Below are 15,856 nucleotides of genomic sequence, written 5' to 3' on the forward strand. Positions count from 1 at the left end.
TACTCGCCATAAACAAAATAAATTGATTTATGACTCTTGCACTCAAGTCCTGTCTCTGCCACATTATGTAATTAGGCACGTGTGATACTTATACACATGACATATTTTTATGTCTATGAGTTGCAAACAAACTACATCCATTTTTCTCTGATCTGACGGAAACTGGTGCGAACTCTTGTCAGTTTCAATTCCTGCTTTGTACTTGGACGAATGACAGTTTCCAGTCACGCAGTAGTTCACAATCTCTACTGAGATGATTTTTGATTGGATCGAACACAAATTCAGAGAACATGTATTTGCAAAACCCAACAACTCTACATACATTTTTTATGGATAACAACTTCTTCTAGTGTATATGATTTTGTTTGACAACAGTATATGAATCCATACTGCAATGCCGCATCAAGTACAATAAGAGAAGTTGTTATCCAAGAATCTTACTTTCTTGTGACATGTCATACTTCTAAAATGCCCATCAAACAGATCATCTTTCTGAACACACTGCGAGCCCTCAGCATATCAGCAAATGAATCAGCTAATCAGATGCCGTAGTTACACATCCACCCACTATGACTGGGTTCAGTCTCCCAAGGGCCTTGTTTTGAGGGAAGTAAGTCCAAACACAAAATAATACCCTTTTGAATTGTGCCCTTATAATTTTGTTTATTTGGGTTTTTTTCACAGACAGCAATGTATATTATATGTGATGACTAAGTGATAATTGCCTTTTAATCATGTTTGATTTTGGGGTTGCTAGTGACCTTCAAAAATCCAAAACTACCAAAAGGCACCAGTATACTGCAAGATCTATTTATGTGCCAAAAAAAGGCATGTTCACTGATGTACAGATGGAGTGCATTTTAATACCCCATCAAAATGTGTTGTGAGCGATAACAAATCATCTGACAGCTACTTAAAGTTCAATTTGAAGAGAGACTTTCTGTTCGTCCGTAAGAGTAGTTAATGAGCTATCAAAACAACAGGGAATTTGGATTTGAAACTTATTGTCACACAAATATCAAAGTACAAAATACCTATTCAAAAACACTGTCGGAGGACTCCTGCTGATAATAAATGCTCAAAAGGCTTGAATGAGTATCAGCAGTTGTCATTTACAGTTTCCACAGCTCTTACAATGTTTGTGTCACATTAAACAGATACTCCTGGGAGTAGATGGATTGGAGTTTAGCTGGATGACATTCTGATGGGTACAGATGAGGAAGTTCAACAAGTCTTAGTGGATAGAGTACTCAGAAGACTAGGTGAACAAGTGGAGACTCATTACTTGTTCCACGGAGTACCTTGGAAAGCATATTGATGCTGATGGTATCAGCATGGGCATTTTAGATGTTGAGGTGATGTTAACTCTAATGAAAATAATTTTATGGATATGTTACAGTCAATGTGTACAATCAGGCAATGCGTATAAGGACTGAAATAACCAGTCAATGTGTAGTTTGCTTGATTCACTCAGTCAATGTGTACATTGTCTAAAAATAATTAACACAATTATTGTAAAGATTGATTGTTGAAAAGGGATCATTGAGAATACATTAAAAAATGCTTTCTGATGCTTTCAGAGAATAACTATGAACAGCTTGAAAAAAAAGCCTAGGCAGTTATGTTTGGCATTATGAAAAATGTTTCATAAATATCTATAAGGAAGGAACTTTGCATTGCTAATGGACAACAAGCCACTTACGGGAATTCCTCCTCTGGCGACAATAAGACTTCAAAGATAGGCATCTGTCCTCAGAAATCAGATAACACAAGAGTATTAGAGTATACCTACAGGGCCAAATCACATGGAAGACAGCGAACTCCAGTCTGACAAGAGTAAGAAGATTACTGCTCACAGCTGTGACGTCTATCTGATTCAAGAGTCTGATCCACCAGTTGCACTGCTACAACCATGGTGTCACCTTTGAATAGTGTGGGAAAGAATCCACTCTGACTTTCGGACTTCAGTTAGAACATATTCAAACAGGCTTTCAATAAGTGGTTAGAAGCTATCATTGTATTGGCCATAATAGCATCAAGGAACAACAAAGATCCTAAGAGATCTGTTTGCATCACAAAGTCATTCTGAAATGGGTTGTTTCCAAAAATGGATCTCAGATAAATCTTTTTGTACAGAATAATGGTAACAGATTCCACCCTGTATATGACGGAGTGAAAGAGTGCATAACTGAAATCACATCTTTCTCATGTACCAGGCACCACCTGGTGCCACTGTTACAGGTGAGTCATCCATCAAACTCTCCTGAGGAAGAAAGCTGTGCATCCTGATTTGGACAAGAATGTTTCACAGAAGCAAGAACAATAGAAGGAAACGCATGATAGAGTCAGATACTACAGCACTATCCATTACTTCCAGATTTATAGAACAATGTTTAATCATAAATTATTATGACAGGAGGAAAGTGGAGTGGATCATGGGTTGGGTCATTAGGCACCTTAACTCAAGAGCAAGTTGATGACACAACTAGTCAAACACATAGATGAGATGCATATATACAGAGGTTTCCCAGACATATCACACAGATCTTCATCAGTCAAGGAAACCAATAAAGGTACTTTTTGAAGTTACTAAATATCACACAGATGTTCCCATCTCAGCTTATTCCAGCCATCCTGGATCAACACCTATCATATTGTCACAACCCAAGAAGTACACTTCCTGTACCTCAGAGATGAAAAGTGCTGAGAACAGTGGCATGGCTGCCATTTCAACTAATCAGCCGCTTTATCTTTATGATGCCTTTGATCTTTTGTAATTGTGCAACTACTCATTTACTCTCTAACACATCACTCTCTTGAAAACAGTTAATGCAGTTCCCCAGTGATTTAATTCATCTCACCATCACTACTTACTGATTATCTAGCATGCTGACAGGAGAGTTTTGGATGAAGGGACCTTCACTGGACCATTCATACCCATACTGTTGGATTCACAGTGCAATCACCACTTCCTGATTATCTAGCATGCTGACAGGAGAGTTTTGGATGAAGGGACCTTCACTGGACCATTCATACCCATACTGTTGGATTCACAGTGCAATCACTACATCCTGATTATCTAGCATGCTGACAGGAGAGTTTTGGATGAAGGGACCTTCACTGGATCATTCATACCCATACTGTTGGATTCACAGTGCAATCACCACTTCCTGATTATCTAGCCTGCCAAGAGGATTAATCTGTGTATTGGTTTATTGGTCCTATATTGAACTGCTCATACCCATGTCAGTTTAGAGAGTGTTAATTACAATAAAACTTGTTTGATGGGACAAGAAAGTTGTGCCAGAATAACAGGAACGACACATGCCAGGTTAGATAATGTTTTAATGAAGATAATATTTTTGTAAAATGGTGGGACCAAAATTTTATGCTGGTTTTGACAGTGTGCTGGATTAGACAGCTGCAAGTATTGGAAGGTTTCACTATACTTTCACTCAGTCAATACATATTTCAAACTTACCTGTTGAGCAAGTAAGGATCAAACGGGAAAAATGATTCCAAAATTTCAGTCTGCACAGCAAATCCATCATTATTCTGTGTGGACACAGGGATTGTGCAACGCTTGTTCTTCTCTATGATTGTGTCACAAAATGCAAGCTGGTAAATTCTGAAACAAGTCAAACAAAATTTCTGTAACCTACCATGCTGTAAACATTCATATGCAAATGTTTTCTGAATATATACCAAACACAAATAATAGGAACAATGTAGTATTTTTACACACATCCAAAACTTAAATTACTTAGATTGATTGTTCAGCATGCTTAAACACACTTTCAAAACTGAAATGAAATAAATAGAGTTAAAGGAAAATATATATTTACTCCAATCATAAATTTAAAACTATCAAAGTTCCTGACATTTTTACTCTGCAAGCATGAATATGGTTGTAATGGTCAGTAATGGTAATAACAAGGTAAAAATGTATCAGTTTGTAATTTTGCAATTACATTGCAATGTAATTTTCTATTATTTATTTAACTTTCAAGGAACCCCAATGATCTTGCTGCAGGTGGTAATGCCAGTTTCGCAACTGAACCTATCTCAAGTCACCCCAAATTTGGCAGTGTCATGTCATCACTACAAATACATTTCCAATGACTGAACACTGTTCCTTCTCACAAGCGTTTAATCTCTTGCAGTTTGCAGGTTAATCTGAAGTTGAAGTTGGTTGTATATTATTACATGGTCCAACAAATCTGTCCTAGTGTAAAGGTACAATGACAGATTGTTTAAATGATAGTGTTATTGTTATAATAATTGATTCTGTTTGACAATTTTATTGAAGCAATACTTATTAAGCACTTTCAAACCTAATGGCGAATCTGTTGTTATAAATGTATTTTAAGGAATACGAAGGAGAACTATTTCTTCAAGGGTTGGGATACATACTGTCTTGAACAGAATGGCATTACAACATTTCACAGGTATTAAAACACATCACTGTAAACAGTGATCATAAAGAAGTGGGCTAAAATGTATGTGTAAACTTCAAGGTACCAAATTATAAAAAGTGAATGTCAGGTTATGTGTTTGCAATGAAAAGTGAACAATGTCAAAGCATTTAAACTCTGGTTTGAACTCACTTCTTCTCACGAGTTTGAATGTTTTGACATTGTTAATTTTTCAGTACAAGTACACAAACTGACATTCAATTCCTGATGAATGGGGAATGACAGATTATTTTTCCAGAGTTGTGATCAAGCCTTGGCAAGAGAATAACAATTAACATATCAAGGGAAAGATAATCTGTCATCCCCTGTTATGAGTTGGTGATTGTTTTATTACCCATATCTTTTTCTTATTATTGATCTAAAAATACCAATGAAAATAACAGCCTCTCTCTAAGGAATGTGGGGAATACCCTTATCCCAACACATGATGCAGCTTCATTTCGAGTAACTTCCTCATATTACTGCTAAAAAATGTGTTTTTCTGACTAGCTTAACCGAATACTTTCTTAAATAGTAATGCACATATGTCAAGGATTGAATGCTTGAACTGAGAATGAATAACTGCAAACAAAAACATATTGAATGTAAAAGAGTTTAAGTGTAAAACGGTGAATGAACTGAAAAGATGAATGGAATCCCTAGGGATTCACAGGAAACATACTGCACTCTGTTGTCTTTATGGGTAATAACTGATAATGATTATTCTTGACAAAAATACAAGATTTGTATCCAGTTTTGCATCTATCATTTAAACAAAGAAACCACTGCTCGTTGCTAAGATTAGAACACAATCCTTTATAATTAAATGTTTCTAAAGTTTTTGTTTAAATATATTTGATAAGGTACTTTCTCCCAATTTCATCACGAGATGTAATTTGTGACATTGATTACAATCATTAAAATATAAACTTGCACTGCATCTCCCCAAATAGAGCAATGACTCAGCATTTGTCTCAGGTCAACCGCTGCATCCTTTCAAATGACAAATACTCAGTATCTGACTAAAGAAGTTGCTAGGTTGCAGGCATGTTTGGATTATTCTAAGATAACATCAATTTTTTTGTCAAAACCTGTTGTCATAGATAACTTAATTTGAGTGAAAATATCAGGCTTAAAACATGATAGGTACACAGATGAGCACTTGAACCTCAACAATGTTTAACTGCAAGGACTTTACCTGAACATATTAACCATTACCTTGTTACGGAAGAGAAGGTTTCAACCACAAGAGGCAAACACGATCTTAATGGGTTTAATCTGCATGTAACAATCCTCTGCAAATGTAGTCCTTCAGCCCATTTGTAACCTGTAAAATGATTTAAAACATCTAATACATATTGGAAGTATGCATTATATATCATATAGCAATTCAACATTTACAAACCATGAGTGAGTGCTTCTGATTTCACACACATGAAGATCGTGGTTGATGCGGTTGGGTTGGATTTCAGAGATGCGGATTGACGTTGACTGACACTTGGCGTGATGAGCTGAGTCGGTCTGTGTTCACATTTCATGCATACTCAAAGAAATCAACACACAGCTTCCTCAGGACAAGTTGTGGAACATGGTCAACAATCTGTATGATCAATTCGAACTTGATCCAAAGATAAACTGGCATTTACTGGGTCCAAACCACAGTTGGGCATTCCCATTGTTCACAATCAGTCTTTTGCGGAAGCCAGTAATGACGTGGTCAAAAAATGGGGTTACAAGTTGTATCATTACTTTAAGACGAACGAGTGGAATGACCTTTACTTGGTTTTAGACGACAGCCAGGACTGGGCCCAGACTAAAACTAAACTAAAAGTTTTCACTTAAAACTGCAAACTGAGTTTCACAATTCAAAACAGCGGAATTTTTAACGCAAAGGTATTTTTAGGCATAAAAGCCAAAATAATTTAAGCAATCTCTATCCACCTACCTCAAATTGTTTACTACAGTTTGAGTTCATTCTGTGAAATGTGTTTTCTCACATTTGAGTAAAAACTCAAACTTAAGTCAAAACTCAGGACCGAGAGATGATTGGAAAAAGTTTATGCTGGACACGTTGAAAAGATTCACTCATGCCAGTACTGAACACTTGAACAATTTAATTCCAGTGTAAGTGTGGGCACTGGTGGGTGCGCACATGCAAACGCATTCCAACATCGTTGTCTGAGGGACTACTTCCGACATGCAGAAGTTCGTGTTCGTGTTCAATGTCGAGGATGCCATCAATGCTCTGGCCAATTTGCAGAGTGCCATCCAGTGCTATGAATGTGTGTTGGAATATACCAGGTTGGAAGTCAATTACATGTTCGGCGTGGGATTGTATATGGCTGCAAGCAACATGCAACTGAGAATCCATAAAGTGGTGGGCTACAACAACGAAATCGTCATCGCCACCGCTTATCAAAAGTTGGGTATCAACCCAGATATCAACATCTTAAACGTCCATGAGTACCGGAGAAACGGGCATAGTCATACCATCATCCCCGGAGCCCAGGGTTCAACACACACCAAGACAGCCCATATCTCCAAACAAGTTGGTTGAAAATAAAGGACACATCGATTGTAAAACAGCGCTAGTGGTCAGCGGGATTGTGGTTGTTTTGTGCCTCATTTGGTGAAAAAGCGCTTAGCTGCTATGTACACCAGCCTGGCCAAAGTGATGATGGCTGCCCACAGGTTTTGCAGGGCATGTGACAGTTTTTAACAGCGTGCTCAGCAACCACGTGATAATGCTACCCAGGATTCCTGGAAGTGCTTCAGCGGCTTTACCTACTAGTTTAGCCAGGTTTTTTCAGATGTTTTTTTATCCTGTCTCTGACGTTGCCACCACCTGGCAGTGGCATGCCACTGCTACCCCTCAGCGATACTACCAGAGTCGATATGATGAAGCCCAAAGGCGTCAGAACACTGGTGATGGTAATCCCTCGCTCTCAGAACAAAATTCGGATCCTGTCGGCCAAATGTGGTGTCTTCACTCAGGATTCAATCGATGGTTTCCCGCACACAGTTGATCTGAGATTGATGCTGTTCTCCATTCGAGGAGGCATATTCCAATCGAGTCCGTCCTCATCTTGCAAGTCACGCAATCATTTTGTCGATGAAGGTTTTCGTAGCCTCATCATCTTGGGCCTCGACAAGTATGCTGAACAGCAATGCAGCCACTTACACCATTGATAACGTCTGGCTGGACTTTGACATGGTCACAAGCCCGGAACATTCTATGTCCACCCTGAATGACTGAGACCCGTGACACTAGACGATCTTGCGAGAAGAGAGTGACACGCTGTGGAATATCAACTTGAATGTGCCGAAGTGATCGATGACAGGTATCTTGATCATTCACATGGAGGAATATAAACCATTCGAAAGAGATAGTGAAAAGTTTTTCAATCACGTAAGTGGAAGTGACCAGCACGAGGGCATGCCCAACCAGCTGTTCAATCAAGACATGAGGGCTCACCAGCAATGTGACAGAGCTACTGTTGATCCTACCACACACAGTGGACGTCAACCTGAGAGAAATGGGTCTACCCTATGTGCAGATAGGGGATTACCTGACCACTAAGTATGCGCTGTGGTAGGACATGAAATCCATGGATGATGAGTTGAATGGCAGTGGACACCACATCGACAATAGTAACGAGGGAAAAACCATCCAAATCACCAGGAAGGCTCAAAAAGAAGGTAAATTAAAATTATCTTTGTACGTGAATATGGACACGCAACTGAAAGGTCACATGCAACGTAAAACACAACTTTGCAGATTCTGGTACCTTTCGGTGTGCACTTACCGAAACAAATCATAAAAAATGCCAATTCAACCTATAAAGTTGAAAAAAACGCGATGAAAAAAAAGCCTGCGAAATCGGAGTTCAAACGTTTCACTAAATTCCCCCCAGTGCTGGGGGGAAAACTGGTTTCAACAGCTGCGCTGCGCTGCGTCCATAATGCATGTGCAGTGAATAGGTTCGCGGAGCTTGAAACAATATGATTGCCCAGCGTCTGAGGTCGTGTACACAAACAAGTAAATAATCTACTTGTTACGTAAAAAAACTTGTTGATTGTGGTAAGCAGTTTCTGTCACAGAGAAAGCTCAGTGTCTGGTTTATTCACACCTGCCTGTCTGCTGAAGACAACATGCAATACACAGCTTCAATCACTGACCACGTGCAATTTGAACTTAACACCTATCAGACTATACGACATAAAGAAAATATGTTGATTTATGACTCGTGCACCCGAGTCCCGTGTCTGCCACATTATGTAATTAGGCACGTGTGATACACATAACATGTTTTTATGTCTGTGGGTTGCAAACATACTACATTCATTTTTTTTCAGATGACTGGATCTGACGGAAACTGGTGCAACCTCGTACTTGGACGAATGACGAATGACAGATTACCATCTTTACTGACATGATTTTTGATTGGAGCGCAAATTCAGAGAACAGATATTTTCCAAACCCAACATCTCTATCTACATTCTTCATGGATAACGACTTCTTTCAGTGTATATGATTTTGTTTGACAACAGTATATGAATCCATACTGAAACGACGCATCAAGTACACAAAAAGAAGTTGTTATCCATAAAGAATCTTACTTTCTTGTGACTGGCTATACTTCTAAAATGCCCATCAAACAGATCATCTTTCTGTACACACAATGAACACTCGGCATATCAGCAAATGAAACAGCCAAACGGAAGCCGTCGTTACACTTGAGTGCATATCCACTGGGTTCGGTCTCCCGAGGGCTTCGTTTCGGGGGAAGTAAGCCCAAGTACAAAATATTGCACTTTTGAATCATGATTGTACGCTTATAATTGTGTTTATTTGTTTTTTTTAAAAGCAGCAATGTATATTATATGTCATGAATAAGTGATAAATGTGTTTTAATTATGTTTCATTTTTTGGTTGCATGTGACCTTTAATATAGACAATGGAAGATTCATGCAAGCAATTTACTGATCTACCTTGCTATCTGAACTACGCTATCGCGTGTGGTCAGACAGGTTGTGGGAAGACCATTTTTGTGTTGGACATGCTGGAAGGATACTATCGGGACGTGTTTGATAAGATTTATTATTTGCTCTAAGACTTATTATTTGTTGGCATGAAGATAGAGGATATGGGTGGTGGGTTGATTCGGATTATAGTTTTTCATGTAGTTGTTGTTAGGTTTCGCTAACCATGGAAATCTCTCCTCATAAGCCTCTGTCGATGAACAGGTCCGGTTCGCACTGACTGTTGATAACAAAAATAGTTTTCTTGTTCTTCCTTTAGTCTTGATCATGATTGAGTCTAAGTTTCAATGTTAGATTGACTGTAACAAAACAAAAAGAATATAATTAAGTATATGGCTATTATTTTCCTTCCCTAAAGTCACAGAGCAACATCTTGACATCATATCATATACCTTGGACAATGTAGATTAGAGCACAAAAAATTGAATACTTTCATAAACAAAGTGTGCAAAAGCAGTAACTTAATTACACTGGATACATACAAAGCTTAATATTTCAAACATCTTTAGCACCAACTTTAGGCCAAAAGAGAACACTTGTGAACAAATTTTGAAGTCAAAGTCAATTTCAATAAGTCAAGTCCAAAACAGCAATAAAACATAAATTATGAAAAAATATTATTATTATTATGTTTTGTACAAGTTAAGATGATGCCTTTACAAACACATTTCACCACTGAAAATGTTTATAAGTGAATAAGTGTTTCTTCCCATCGTGTTTTGATTGGTCGTACAACAGTCTGCTGAAGTATTTTATCTACACACAGTGGTTCTTATCACTTTGCTGGATCATGAATACAGTGATCGTCATATGAGGTTAGACGTTGTTGATGTTTATTTTTTTGTCTTCATTCATTTGCCAGCCTCTCAGATAATTACCTATCATGTGTTCAGTTCGCACAAACTGTAGATCGACTACTCTGTGTTGATGTAACAGTTTGAAAAGCTCAGCTTTCTTCAAATGTGAAAAACCTATCAGCCCCAGCTCTTTCGCATGGTGTTTGAGTTGTTTCACGGTGGGAGTGGGTTGTATGTTGAGGTATCTCAATAGCTGGAGTTTCCTCAGTCAAAAGTAACCAATTATACAGCATTCTTTTGCTACCTTCTTAAACTCTCGGCCAGTAGTCATTGTTTTACGTAGATGCAAAAACAATCTTGAATAGGGAGCCCAGTTATGGAGGGGAGGTAACTATATCAACCAATTTCTGTTTTTTTATTGATGTGTTTTTTCACAACAAGCCTTGGTCTGCTCCGGCATGTAGTAAGCTATGTCTAGAAAGACCGTATTGATTCTGTCCTTGGCCCACCATACATCAGTGGGTGGGCAGCGTTTCATGTCTTCTCGCATTTTTTGCAGCGAGATGTCTATAACCGCATCTATCATCTTGGGTTAAGTCACAACTCTTTGACCGCCTCTGAAGTAAGTCAGAATGTGCTCAAAGATATGTCCATTCGTTTATAACAAGCAACATTTCAACCATGATTTGAAATTCCAGGCATCCAAGGTCATCCAGATCCTCTTTGAGTTTGCCAATGATCAAAGGTTTCAAAAAGCTGATATCTATAATTCTACATCCATTGGCCAGCTTCTCAGATACTGACCTACTGGGGAGAGTGCAGTTCGCTCAAACTCTTGATGGACTGTTTTTGTTTGACACAACAATTTGATGAGATCGTTGAATACACGGCTTTCTTCTGCAAACTTATAAAGCTCTTGAGCAGTAAACATCATCATACTTAGGTGCCAAGCCAATTTCTAATATGGCCCCCGGGTATGATGAGGAGGTAACTATATGAACCAATTTGTTTTTTATTGATTTGTTTTTCACAAGTAGGGCAGCAAGCCTAGGTCCCGCTCTGACCCATAGTTAGCTATGTCTAGATTGATCGATTCGATCTTGCCTCTTCCACCCAACATCCTAAATCTTTGTATAGAGAGTGTTCTACATAGTCTCGCACTTTTTGCAGTAAAGCGTCGACAAACACATCTATAATCCTGGGTTGAAACACAACTCTTTCACCTCCGTAGCCATTCTATATATATTTATGTTTTTTTAAAAATATTTTTAAGGATTATTTCTTGGTTTATGAGAATGTCCTTGGTGGTCATCGCCATCCCTAAATTCATGATGAGTATGCCCATGTCCTGCAGGTCGAAATTGAGTTTGATTGTCGGCTGTTCAAGAATCAATTTGGTTAAACGAGCATATCCCACAGGTAGACCGGCGACCACTGAGGCGTGATATCCATTGTTGATGAATGTTTTTCAATCAGACAATTGCAGCGATCCACAGAGTATAATTATTTTCATGGTGCTTAGCTAAACCACCTTTTCTACTGGCGGCAACTCTTTTAGGATTCTTCTTCTTGGTGACTTGTGCTGGTGTTTCCTCCTCATCCTGTTGTGTTGGCAGCGGATATGTAGTATTGTCATTTGTATACTGTCATTTAAAAACTATTATTTTACAAAGGCTTTTGTCAAAAGTGGTCTAGTACCACCATTGTCTATAATACTGAGCACAACCACAAATTTCAGTCAGTCAAACTTGCTCTTTTGGAAACCACAAAAAAGCCTAAAATTCACACACTGATGTGAACACCAAAAGGCACATCTAAGAATCATGGTGAACATGGCGAACATGTGTACCAAGTTTGATAAAGCTTAAGTTTGGGAGATCTGCTCTGGACAACCATCCTCAAAGCTACAGCCTAAGTCCATGGAAAATGCAGAAATTAAAATTTCATTTCTGGGTCCAATCCCCAAAAGGCACATCTAGGGATCATGCTTGATATATGTATCAAGTTTGATGAAGCTAGCATGGATAGTTTGGAAGATCTGCTCCGTGAAGGTCCCGGGGTAGAATAGGCCTTCAGCAACCCATGCTTGCCATAAAAGGCGACTCAGCTTGTCGTAAGAGGCGACTAACGGGATCGGGTGGTCAGACTCGCTGACTTGGTTGACGCGTGTCATCGGTTCCCAATTGCGCAGATCGATGCTCATGTTGTTGATCACTGGATTGTCTGGTCCAGACTTGATTATTTACAGACCGCCGCCATATAGCTGTAATATTGCTGAGTGCGGCGTAAAACTAAACTCACTCACCCCAGACAAGATGACATCCTCATCATCATTCATGGTCACAACCTAAGTCATGTTTCCATGGAAACTGCAAACAATGAAATCAATAACTGGGTCTAAAGGCACATCTAGGGATCATGCTTGATATGTGTACCAAGTTTGGTTAAGTTATCATGAATAGTTTAGGAGATATGCCTAGGACAAAGTATTGTGGACGCACAGACGGATGGAACTCGTTTCTATATCTCCCACAACTTTGTTGCTGCACGGGATAATAACTGTAAATAGACCAGATCAGACCAATGCCAAAGTAAACAGGAACAAGATTCATCAGAAAATGACATATTCCCCTGGCCCTCACATATTTGAAAGGACAAATCACCTGAAGGTTATTTGATGTTTTGTCAACCTAAGTTTGAATCATTTCCATGGAAATCATGGAAAATATAAATGCCATATATCTGTAAACAGCAGAAGGCATCACTTCAAGATCTGCCTCATATGTCTGCAAAGATCTGTTGCAATATATGAAATGGTTTTCAAGTTGTGCTCCGGAAACGAAGTCCATCATCCATTTTGAGACTAAGTCCGAAACGTTTCCATAAACTGAGAGATCACAACCTGTATATAGCAAAAGGCACCACTCTGTGGTCTGCTTCAAATATCTGTCAAGTTTTGCTGAAAGATATTAAATGGTTTTTGAGTTGTGCTCTGGAAATGAAGCCCATCCCTCCATTTGGAGATGGAAGTCCAAATCGTTTCCATGGAAACCCAGAAAATGACAAATCACAAAAACCTGTAAATACCAAAAGGCACCACTTAAGGGTCTGCCACATATATCTACCAACTTTTGCTGACAGATATTTGGAAGTTTTTGAGTTGTGCTCTGGAAACGAAGCACACCTCTCACTTTTGAGACTAAGTTCGAAATGTTTCAATGGAAACCTGTAAATAGCAAGAGTATATATATCTGGCACATATCTACCAACTTTTGCTGACAGATAATAAGACGTTTTTTGAGATGTGGTGTGGAAACGAAACACACCTCTCACTTTTGAGACCAAGTCTGAAATGTTTCCATGGACACTGAGAAAATAGTAAATCACAAAAACCTGTGAAGACCAAAAGGCACCACTTGAGGTTCTGTAACACATATCTACCAAGTTTTGCTGAAAGATATTAAGAAGTTTTCAAGTTGTGCTTCCATGGAAACCGAGAAAATAATAAATCACAAAAAACTGTAAATAGCAAAAGACACCCTTTCAGATTCTGACTGATATATCTACCAAGCTTTGCAGAAAAATATTGAATGGTTTTAAGTCATGCTCTGGAAACAAACCAAAAGCAAAGACCAAAACATTCTATGGAAAAACAATGAAAATAAAAATGCTCAAAATCTGTAAATAGCAAAAGGCACAGCCATAGGTTGAAATTCCTGTGTCTAACAATTTTGGTCTAAAAATATTGAATGGTTTTTGAGTTATGCACCAGAAACAAAATGATTACGGATGGATGGACGACGGACAGACAGACAGACAAGGCGTCGACTATGTCCCCCCGCATTACATGCCAGGGGGTTGAAAACACACCTAAATTTGTCAATGGTATAACGTGTTCTGCCCCGTTGAATTTCAGACATGAGGAAGTCGTAGACCTTGCAATTACAGATTTAATAGCACAAGTAAAGCTCACTGTGTGAGGTGAATCAATTGCTCAATCAGCAGGGTGAACAGTCACAAGACAAATTTGCATATGCCTCTTGCTTACCTGGATGTTACCCGAGCTGTCACTACACCCTTATCATTAACTGTGATATAGCTATGAAAACAATGCTGGTTTGTTTAACAACTGCTTTATTTCACAGAAAACAATTATGAGAAGATTCTGCAGAGTTGGTGTGTTTTTCCTTTTCACTTTGGTAATGGTTTGCATCACTTAAGACTATTTTTTTTAAGTTAGAGAGCTGTTCATTAGGGAGGATTCTGCTCAAATGGACGTCATCAGAAGGCGTTTGGATGAGGCGTCCATTTTGTAGACAGGTTCTTGTCCTGACAAGATAGAGCATCTGCAAGGATGTTGGTCTTTCCTGAGATGTGTCTGGCCATAATGTTGCAACAGTTTTTTTTCCTCACAAGCTTCATAAGGATTTGAGGGTATGTTCAGATGTTAGGTCTACTGATCATAAAGTAGAGTGCTGCACTCATTTCCAGAATGTTTATGTGGCCTGGTGAATCTAACAGCCAGAGACCTCATACAGCTTCTCTTTGAGAACCCCCATGTGAGTGATGAGGTGTTGTTTTGATGAAAGATGATTCCTCAGCCTTTTGATCATTGTGTTTGTTACTATTCAAATAACATGAGTGAACTAAAATAAAATCAAGGGCGGTTTTCATAGAATTAACTTTCTGAAATGAATTTTGCAGGGGTGCAAATTATAACAGAAATATGATGAAAATGTTAAGAGAGGCTTAGAGCGTCCATATTTCATACTTTGTTTCTCATCACCTGACTGTTCCAAGATTCTGGCAGGCAGGCAAAGATAAAGAAGGTAAAGAAGTAAATACCATCCAATATTCAACTATGAATATAAATATGCCCAAACACAAAAGCATAGTGCATTTGGAAGACAGACTTCCTATACAGTTTATGGCAATGTTCCTTTAAAAGAAGCATCAGACAGTATTGTGGCCTCACAACTTCTCCACCAAGCCACAGGGCAGATCATTCAACGTCTATTACAGAAGCAGGGTTATTGCATGCTCACAGGATGGTGAGTCCATAAGAAGTGTTGCTCCCGTCTTCAGGTGCCTTCCTCTATCATTCACAGACTGAGGGACAGGTTCCAGGCCACTGGTCTAGTACAGGACAGACTGAGACCCAGTAAAACAAGAAGGGCAGATGGCCAATGTGTTGTACGCCAAACCCTTCAAAACCAATTCTCACCTGCCAATGCCCAGTTGCCACAAGCTGCAAGGGAAGTCTGTCCTCCACATGCACTAGTTTATTGTGTTTAGAAGTTTGAATCAAACATGGTGCTTGTGTGTTTCATCACCCTTGCTTTTTGCTGTTTTTTTTAACACTATTTCATTTCACTACAACTCAATGAATGTTGAATCAGTTACTTGACTACAAGTTCTAACATCTTGTTTAAAGTGCCCACTGATCACACAAAAAGTTGCATTTACCTTAGAGTATACATGACTTCACAACAAATAAGTTTACATATGCCTATCAAATTTTAGGGTGTTCCCACATTTATTGTTTGTAAGTATTGATGACTA

At 38.7% G+C, this 15,856-nt stretch overlaps 1 protein-coding gene across 1 annotated transcript in view; it reads right to left on the reverse strand.

Annotated features, from left to right (window-relative positions):
* Positions 1–15,856, reverse strand: part of LOC137283500 (RNA polymerase I-specific transcription initiation factor RRN3-like) — a 302,356-nt gene that overhangs the window by 23,670 nt on the left and 262,830 nt on the right. The window contains exons 13-14 of the mRNA XM_067815033.1: positions 5,673–5,781; positions 3,482–3,628 (exon numbers count right to left, since the gene is read on the reverse strand). Coding sequence (XP_067671134.1) covers positions 3,482–3,628; positions 5,673–5,781 — 256 coding nt within the window. The remainder of the gene's footprint in view (positions 1–3,481; positions 3,629–5,672; positions 5,782–15,856) is intronic.

This window comes from Haliotis asinina, chromosome 5 (assembly GCF_037392515.1).
Source record: "Haliotis asinina isolate JCU_RB_2024 chromosome 5, JCU_Hal_asi_v2, whole genome shotgun sequence".
Classification (NCBI taxonomy): domain Eukaryota; kingdom Metazoa; phylum Mollusca; class Gastropoda; order Lepetellida; family Haliotidae; genus Haliotis; species Haliotis asinina.